Source organism: Chenopodium album, chromosome 16 (assembly GCF_948465745.1).
Source record: "Chenopodium album chromosome 16, dcCheAlbu1.1, whole genome shotgun sequence".
NCBI classification, from domain to species: domain Eukaryota; kingdom Viridiplantae; phylum Streptophyta; class Magnoliopsida; order Caryophyllales; family Amaranthaceae; genus Chenopodium; species Chenopodium album.
This window is the reverse complement of record NC_137849.1, coordinates 17,367,621-17,377,098: the sequence shown is the minus strand read 5'-3', so window position 1 is coordinate 17,377,098 and position 9,478 is coordinate 17,367,621. Positions and strand designations below refer to the sequence as shown.

At 37.4% G+C, this 9,478-nt stretch overlaps 1 protein-coding gene and 1 non-coding gene across 2 annotated transcripts; one reads left to right on the top strand and one right to left on the bottom strand.

Moving 5' to 3' along the window:
- Nucleotides 1-2,758: 2,758 nt before the first annotated feature.
- LOC145583942 (uncharacterized) lies at nt 2,759-5,646 on the bottom strand. Its single transcript, XM_081640888.1, has 2 exons — nt 4,828-5,646; nt 2,759-2,776 (listed from the first exon to the last, which is right to left on the bottom strand). The coding sequence occupies exons 1-2, from the start codon at nt 5,644-5,646 to the stop codon at nt 2,759-2,761; spliced, it is 837 nt and encodes a 278-aa protein (XP_081497014.1).
- A 1,148-nt stretch (nt 5,647-6,794) lies between these two features.
- LOC145587187 (small nucleolar RNA R71) lies at nt 6,795-6,900 on the top strand. Its single transcript, XR_014101210.1, has one exon. It is a non-coding gene; the product is annotated as a small nucleolar RNA R71 (small nucleolar RNA).
- The last annotated feature ends 2,578 nt before the right edge of the window (nt 6,901-9,478 follow it).

The window sequence follows — 9,478 nt, the reverse complement described above, 5'->3', positions numbered from 1 at the left end:
GAACTTGACTTGTCTTCTGAAAAGTGGCACATGGCCCACACATATATTCTTTTCAATGAAGATGAAATTGCACCGTATATTAATAGACATATGACTTTTTTGAAGATGCATAACCGAAAGGCTAGCTCCAAAGCTTTAGCTATTGAACAAAGTAAAACATTTCATCTTTGGCTCAAGGATCAAGTAATGAAAGAGATAAAAAATTCCCCACAAACTGTTTCTGACCGTCTTAGAAGTTTAGGTAATGGTCCTGATTTCTCTGCCTCATTTTTCTCTGGTTATTCCATTAATGGCTACACTTTTTATACTATGGAGCAAGATGATAAAAGCACTATGCAAAACAGCGAGGTATGGGTTGAAGCGGAAGCAATGCATTTGTCTAGTTCTAAAGATAATCGACCTGTTTATAGCAAAATGCAATACTATGGGGTAATTGAAGAGATATGTGAGTTGCATTTTATTGGTTTTTCAATACCTATTTTTGGTTGCAAATGGGCTAACAATAATAACAATGTTGTATGCGATGGTTTAGGGCATACTACTATGAATCTCAACAAGATAGGTCATACAGAAGATCCATACATTTTGGCTAGTCAAGCTAAACAAGTGTTTTATGTTACTGACCCGTGTGATAAAAGAAAATCAGTTGTTGTCACAACGAAACCTCGATATGACATTGATGACAATGATGAAAATATTTCTTATGAGGAGAGGTCTACCCCTAGTGAGGTACAAAATGTGGATGATAGTCTTGATGATACAACAACATATATACGTAGTGATCATGAAGAAGGGATTTGGCATGACAATGAAAATAGTAATGCTAATAATTGACCTAAAAAGCGGCGTCGTATAGGTTATTATGCTACTAAAAAAATCTGATTCTTATGGTTCTTGTATTGAAATTTATAATCTGTTCTTTATATAGAGTTTTTAGACAGATGCTTTATTTTATTTGATTTTAATGACACTTCTTAGAGATGATTTCTAATATATTTGTATGTTTGCAGGTTGATGTCAAAAAAGAGAAAGCAAGCAAGTGCTAATGAGGCCTCTGAAACTGGCGAGGCTGAAGAATCTGCTGAGTGTGAGAATCGAAGGGGTCGTACAGTAGCTGCAGTAGTTAGAAAAGCAATTCTGAGTGGTGTCAAAATCCCGTTGGAATGGAATCACAATAAAGTGCCAATTGGGGAAAATAGAGATATTTTTTCATCATACATTGATGTAGTTGTTCGTGAAAGAGTGAATATCAATTATCGCGATTGGGAGGAAGTTCCGAAAGAAGTTATTGATGACCTCTTTAAATTTATTACGGTAAGCTATTTAATTTTTTGGTTTGAAATCTAAATATTGGTTTGGTCATTTTTTTTTTTTGCTGGAGGATGTCTTTGTTTTGTTTTCGATGGTCATACAGTGAGTACTTAGCTTAATTAGGAATTGCCTCTATGATCGAACCAAAGATCGTGAATACACTTTAGGAGACATACAGTTGCTTATTTGTGGTTGCTATTTAATTATCACAATGCTTTGGATATACTCTGTTTAGTTCCAAACCCTGCATACAGAGATAAAATTAATAAGTTGATTTATTGTATACAGTTGATTTTTTTGGTGATTATAGTGATAACCAGATCATGATTCATGAATGTGATCTCTAAATTAGACATATTCTTGTCTTATGAGTTAGATGGTTTTAAACCTATTACATATTAATGCATGTCAATGAATTGTGCAGAGAGGATTTATAGTGCCGGAAGAACGTAGAAATTATGTATTAGGGAGAGCTTCAATCCGGTGGAGAGCTTTCAAGGCCAGATTAAGAAAGGATTGGATGTACGACGCCAAGGGAGTAAATCCAAATGTGATTATAAAGAAGCCACCTTCGATGTATCCATTTATAACACAAGCTGATTGGACCAAGTTCATTGAAACATATACTAATGATGCGTTTAAGGTAATCTTTGAATTATAGCCCATAACTAATCTAGTTATGAAAAAACCTTTGAAAACTGGGAATTAATTGTTTGTACATTATTATATTGAAAGGAACTAAGTGACAAGAATCGAGAGAGGGCGAAAATTAATTGCAAGCTATATAGTTATGATGTGCTGCTCATCTTTAGCCCTGCTATCTTTTGAACTTTATCTTATTTTCAGCTCTAGTTTATGTTCTTATCTGTTGTACTGGGAAAAACTCGGATGATTTGGAGTGGTTTATATTTCCCTCTTAGTATCCACATTTTGTTCCTGATGATGATCAATTTTGAACCAATATATTATTAACTAATATGTATGTATTTTACATTGTTTTGTAGTATTTTAAGCAAGTTCCTCATACATATTCTCAACAAATGATTGACGAGCTTAGGGAAAGGTGGATTTCATATGTTACCGGATACCATCAACCAAATGACGACGACGATAATTTATGTGAATTGTAGATCAATATGGTATTGGTATATTTTGGGGCATCAATTTTTTTTAAAAATCAACATTAACTAGAAAGGTTTTTGATATTTTACTCACGTCGCGTATTTGTTTGTATAGAACAAATTTTTTATGAATGATTCAATTTAATTGTGGTTGGATGTTTTAAATTATATATATGAAGTATATTTTGATGGCTTTTGTCGTATCTGGAAATATTTTTGTTAATTTTATTATACAGAAAGTTATATTTCATGTACAGGATCTTGGATTTTTTTTACATAGGAAATGTGAAGATTTTCTTACAGGATATATATAAATTTACAAGATATTAAACAGGAATACAGGTCTAAAATTAAATACAAAAATAATTCAGATTATTAAAATACAGGAATAATACGGAATAAAATACATACGGTATAAAATACATATGGCCGGATTTTTTTTAAAAAAAAAAAAAAATTAGAGAACTGTTATCTAACTTAACCGTTCTCTATTGTAATGCAATATAGAACGGTTAAGTGGCCTAACCCGTTCTGTATTCCTTCTTGGTGTACGAATTTAAGAAGGGAAAAGAGAACGGTTATGACTAACAACCGTTCTCTATTTGTTATTATATAAAACGCCTGCACGACTCGTTCTCTATACTTTATACATCGCTTAGCAGAAGAACGCCCCTAAGGCGATCTATAAAGCCTATTCTAACAGTTCTCTAAGGCCTTTTTTGTAGTAGTGCCACCGAATCAACCTTGGCTTGGACTCTTTCTTAGCAAAAAGATACTTGAGATCCGCATGATCGGTAAAGACAATGGTTTTGGAACCCAATAGATAACAAAGGAACTTCTCAAAAGCATGAACTATGGCCAAAAATTCCTTCTCCGTTGTAGTGTAATTTCGTTGAGCTCCATTTAGAGTCTTGGACATATAATAGATCACATGAAGTTTCTTGTCCACTCTTTGACCCAAAACACCTCCTATTGCCTAATCGCTTGCATCACACATCAACTCAAATGGTAAATCCCATCTTGGAGCTTGTACAATAGGAGTAGAGATTAGAGCTTTCTTTAACTTGTTGAATGTCTCCAAACACTTATCATCAAACACAAAGTCGGCATCTTTTTGAAGAAGATTATTAAGAGGCTTTGCAATGAGTAAGAAATCCTTGATGAATCTTCTATAAAACCCGGCATGCCCTAAGAAAGATCTCACTCCCTTTACGTTCATCGGAGGTGGAAGCTTTTCAATGACTTCAATTTTAGCTTTATCCACCTCTATCCCCTTGTGAGAGATCTTGTGTCCAAGGACTATGCCTTCCTCCACCATGAAGTGACATTTTTCCCAATTTAAGACCAAGTTCACCTTTTCACACCTTGCAAGACATTTTTCAAGGTTTTCAAGGTATGCCTCAAATGAAACACCTCCTGCGGAGAAGTCGTCCATAAAAACCTCCATCTCTTCTTCCAACATATCTCCAAATATACTCATCATGCATCTTTGGAATGTCGCGGGAGCATTGCAAAGGCCGAATGGAATTCTCCTATAAGCAAATGTACCATATGGACAAGTGAATGTTTTTTTCTCTTGGTCATCCGGGTGGATAGGGATTTGGAAAAATCCCGAATAGCCATCAAGAAAACAATAGAACTTGTGCCTTGTTAGTCTTTCAAGCATTTGATCAATAAAAGGAAGGGGGAAATGATCTTTCTTTGTTGATGTGTTTAGATGTCTATAGTCTATACACATCCTCCATCCCGTGACCGTCCTCGTCGGAATGGGCTCACCTTTCTCATTCTCAAAGACGGTCATACCTCCCTTCTTTGAGACAACGTGAACGGGAGAAACCCACCTAGAACTAGAAATGGGGAATATGATTCCCGCATCCAAAATTTTGGTGATCTCCTTTTTCACTACCTCTCCCATTTGGGAGTGTAACTTTCGTTGCCTCTCAATAGAAGGTAAAGCACCATCCTCAAGAGTTATGTGATGTGTACATAAAGCGGGGCTTATACCTTTGAGGTCATCAATGGTATAACCCAAAGCACTTCGGTGCTTTTTCAAAACACCACACAACTTTTGAGCTTGATGCTCACTCAAAGAAGAGCTAACAATCACGGGAAAAGTAGAGTTGGGTCCCAAAAACTCATACCTAAGGTGTGATGGAAGAGGTTTGAGCTCAAACATTGGAGCACCTTTACCTTCCTTCGATGTTGCCACTTGCAACGCTTCTTGACTAGAAATGCTCAAACACATTTGTTCTTCATCATCCTCAAAGCTTCCATTGAGCAAATCTTCATACAAACCCATCTCCTTGTTTGGGGTACCTATCTTCTCCTTATTTAACAAAACATTCTCAAGAGCATCGTTAGAAGTGAGTAATTGCTCATGCATGGAAGACAAAACATGATCGAGAGAATCAATTAACATACAATTTTCTAGAAAAGAACTTGGATATTTCATGTTATCATTTAAATCAAATTCTATCACTTCATCCCCTACTTTGAGTGAAATTTTAGCACTTTTTACATCTATCAAAGCACCCGAAGTAGCAAGGAATGGTCTCCCTAGAATGATGGGGATATTAGCATATTCATCCATCTCAAACACAACAAAATCCACCGGAATAACAAATTTCCTGACCCTTAAAAGAACATCCTCTATCTTACCCTTAGGGAACTTAATTGACCTATCAGCTAATTGCAAAGTGATGTTAGTAGATAAGAGTTCTCCTAGCTCAAGTCTTTGGTATCCCGAGTATGGCATAAGGCTAACACTAGCTCCTAGGTCACACAAGGCATTCTCAATTTGCATTTTATAAATGGCACAAGGGATAGAAAAGTTTCCGGAATCTTTTAGCTTAGGTGGCATCTTGTTCATTATGATAGCACTACAATTCTCGGTCAAGTTCACCGTCTCTAAACCATCACATGTTCTCCTACCACTCAAAATGTCCTTGAGGAATTTTGCGTAGTTGGGCATTTGGGTGACAACTTCGGTAAATGGTAAAGAGAGGTGAAGTTGCTTAAGCATGTCTATGAATCTTCCAAATTGTTCATCTAACTTTTGTCTCATGAATTTTTGTGGATAAGGAAGCTTAGGTTTCACAATCTCTTTCTCCACTCTCACCTCACTAGGTTTCTCAATCTCAACCTCACTCAAAGATGCACCATTTCTCTCATCTTCAACCAACGCCCCTTTTGTGCCCTCTTTAGTCTCACTCATCCTAAGCAAACTTTCCTCAAGGACCTTACCACTCCTTGTGACAATAGCATTGACCGGTCTCTTAGGATCTAGGCCTTGGGAAGGTAAATAAGAAGGACTAGCATGGTCTTTAAAAAGCATTAGCAAGTTGAGAAATTTGGTTTTCAAGCATCTTATTATGAGTCATCATTTCATTAAATTTCTTATCACTTACGGTCATGTAAGTGTTTAACAACTTTGTTTGATTTTCAATGATTTCTTCCAAATTTGTTCTATGCGAAGAAGAAGAGGATTGAACATGGGAATTATCATTTTGGGCTTTTGGAGAAAATCCGGGTGGAGGGCCTCTTTGAGCATTGTTTTGAAAATTGCCTCTCCCTTGATTGTTCCAATTACCCCTACTTTGATTTTGACCATAACCTTGATTATGGTTACCACTACCTTGATTATGTTTCCCATAACCTTGGTTTTGATTACCATAATTTTGGTTTTGATTTTGGCTACTATAACCTTGATTGTTATAGTTACCTCGAGAACCTTGGTTCCCTTGGTTCCTATAACCACCACCTTGGTTATAGTTGTCAAAATTGCCATGATTGTTGTAATTCCTATTCCATTGACCTCTTTGATTCTCAAACCTAGAATCATGATTATTTGACACATAGTTCACATCTTCATTCACATTTCCATCTTGATCATCACAAACATCCGTACATGCATGAGGGCAACTAGAAACATCATGCTCATACGACCCACAATTATCACAAAACAAGCATCCACTAGGCATGTTACTAGAAGATGGTTGGGGTTGAGAATTAGAAGACGTACCTCTCCCCTTAGTTTAGGAGGGAAGACTTGAAACTTGGTAGGTAGCGCTTTCCAACTTTGCCTTGATAGCGGACATCTCCTTCCCTAAGTTTGTCATTTGAGAGGATAGATTGTTGATTGCATTTAGATGATCAACCGAGTACACCGAAGAGCTACTCTTGCTAGTTGATTCTCTTTCTCCATCTTGATAATCTCTATAGTACCTCACTACGTCCTCAATTATGTCCACCACTTCCTCTTCCGTTTTGTTCATGATAGGACCTCCGGCTCCTCCATCTAAACATGATTTTCCTTGAGGGCTAAGACCTCCATAGAAAATTTGAATGATTTGATAGGTTGGAATTCCGTGATGAGGACATTCTCTTTGATACTCCTTGTATCTCTCCCATGCTTCATAGAGGCTCTCATTTGGCTTTTGCTTGAAACCTTGAATCAAAGCTCTAGCTTCCGCCGTTTTCTTTTGAGGATAGAAACGGGATATAAATTCCTTGGTGACCTCGTCCCATGTCCTTAGAGAATTCGGCTTTACCTCCTTGTCTAGCCATTCCAAAGCACGGCCTATGAGAGAAAAGGGAAAGAGCTTGAGGCGGATGAATTCTTGGGAAATTCCGTTCACCTTGATAGTATTGCAATACTTCTCGAATTCCTTGAGATGGTTTAGTGGGCTTTCATGCTTGGCCCCACTAAATTGTCGCCTCTTTATCAAAGTAATCATTGCCGGTCTTATTTCAAAATCATTTGCCGGTGTTGTAGGAGGAGCAATCCCACTCTCAAATCTATATGCACCGAGAATCCCCAATTCTTTCAATGCCACTCTCGGATTTTCTCCCATTCTTACTTGTTCTTCTTGTTGTGGCTCTTCTTCACTTGAAATGCTAGGGCTCAAAGATCGTCTAGCACTCCTCAACCTTGCAATAGTTCTCTCAATTTCTAGATCAAATGGCACTAGTGAATGATCACGTGCTCTATGCATAAAATCTCAAAAGAAATGGTTAGTAGCACGGCTACAAATGTAGCCTTAAAGAAAATCTTTTTGTATTTTTCAATTAATGGTGAAATAGACTCAACAACTATAACAAAGCACCAATATCTTTCCCCAGCAACGGCGCCATTTTTGACACGGGAATAATGCAGGTCGTCCTCTACCCTTTCCTAGAGTCAAAGAAAATTTAAAAAAACTCGACCAACCTAATACGAGTATAGGGTAAGTTAAGGGTCGAACCCAAGGGAATGAATAGGTGTAAGCTATAGCCTAGGTCAAGCTACTTCGAAGTTTGCGGAAGATGCAGTTGGTAACTAAGGTATCAAGAAGTCTAGATGAATCGAGAAATTCAATATACTAAACACTAGGGATATGGGTTCCACATGCAAGCTCAATGATTATGCTAATTGAAAAATCACTCAATCAATTCAAACATTGCAAAGGACAAACAATAGTTGCAATCAAAGGAATTCAAGGGTTATCTCCTATAAGCCAAGCTAGGGATCACTATGAATGGCTAGCTAGGAAAATCACAATCAAATTCAATCAATTAAAGCAATTCTCAAATCAAGGGTTCATGTCATTGAAATTTGCAATGCAATCTAGATTAATCTTATAGGTTGATCACTCCTAGTCCAATCAATCACATGCACAACTATGTCAACGAATTTAATTGAACCATTCAAATCAATCTAGCATCATCAACTAGCAAAAATCTTCAATAAAGCATGCTTCCCCTTCTCCCTAGCAACTAATCTACTCACTAAACATGGTGGAATTAAGATACAAAACAACTTCAATCAAATTCATATTCATTTAAAGCTAAATAAAAAGAAAATCAATCAATCAACAATTTCTAAAGCAAGGAATATAATCTCAATCAAAATCCAAGAAACTAGAAGGAATTTCATTGAAAGTAAATCAAGGGAAAGAAATCTTACAAATATCCATTGAATTGAAGAAGGAATTTCAAAATTAAATTAAAATCTAAGATCAAATTCAAGTACTAACAAGTAAATCTTAAGCTTCTCTCTCTACTATTTCTGGAAAAAATTCTCTCTCTAGTACAAAGTTAAGTCGTCACCAAAAAGAAAGTTAAAAGCTATAAATAAGAAAAATCGAGCGAAGAAGGCTGCACAAGCTGTGCGCACGCACAGCCTAGCCGCGCGCGCGCACAGCTAGGTCTGCGCGCACGCACCCCTGTGCCGCGCGCGCACCCTTGTGCGATGCATGGGCTTTGGCTCCTTCGCTTGCTTGATCAAACTCCGTGCTCCCGAGCATCCCCAACATCAGTGCACTCGAGATGATGCCCGCGAACATGGCAGTTCTAAAATGAGCAAATTGACTTGATTTTTCACGTACAAAACAGAAATAAAAGAAAGAGAGGAAGCGTAGCAAGGTAAAACTAAAACTAAAATTATGAATTATCAATGAAAAACTCGTAAAAACCAATCGAGAACTAAAGTGAATTATAAAAAATGGAAAATCAAATAAAACTAAAAGAGTTTTATGAAAATGATGAAAGAAAATAAAGAAAATGAACCTAAATCTTATTCTTTTGAGCGCTAAAAAAGACGCTCATCATCTGGCCCGTGCCGAGGCTCAGCCGGGATAGGTTAGTTCCCGGTGCATCCGCTTTTCTACCCTAGTAGCGGCTTTTAAAGATGATGCGACCACTCGTGAGCAACGGGTGCGCATCTTTGTTCTTATTTTGCTGTCAGGGACCTTTTCTCCTGACAAAGGTATTCGAGTGCTTCTCTACTACCTAAGAGCTGTTCGCGACCTTTCTCTGGTCGGGACGTATGATTGGGCCAGCTTGGCCTATGCTGACTTTCTTCTAGGCCTACGACGTTCTTGCCGTCATAAGGCCTTGTCTGGAGAGGTCGCACTTTCCAGTTTCTAGAGGGTCGTAGAAGTATATTTCCATCTTTTTGAAATTAGCTCTAGACTCGTGCAAGTATTTGCTGACTTTTCCTTATCAATGTAGATTTGGTTCTACGAGTACTTCCCCTCGCTTGCACTGGTGAGACCTTCACCTCGCGA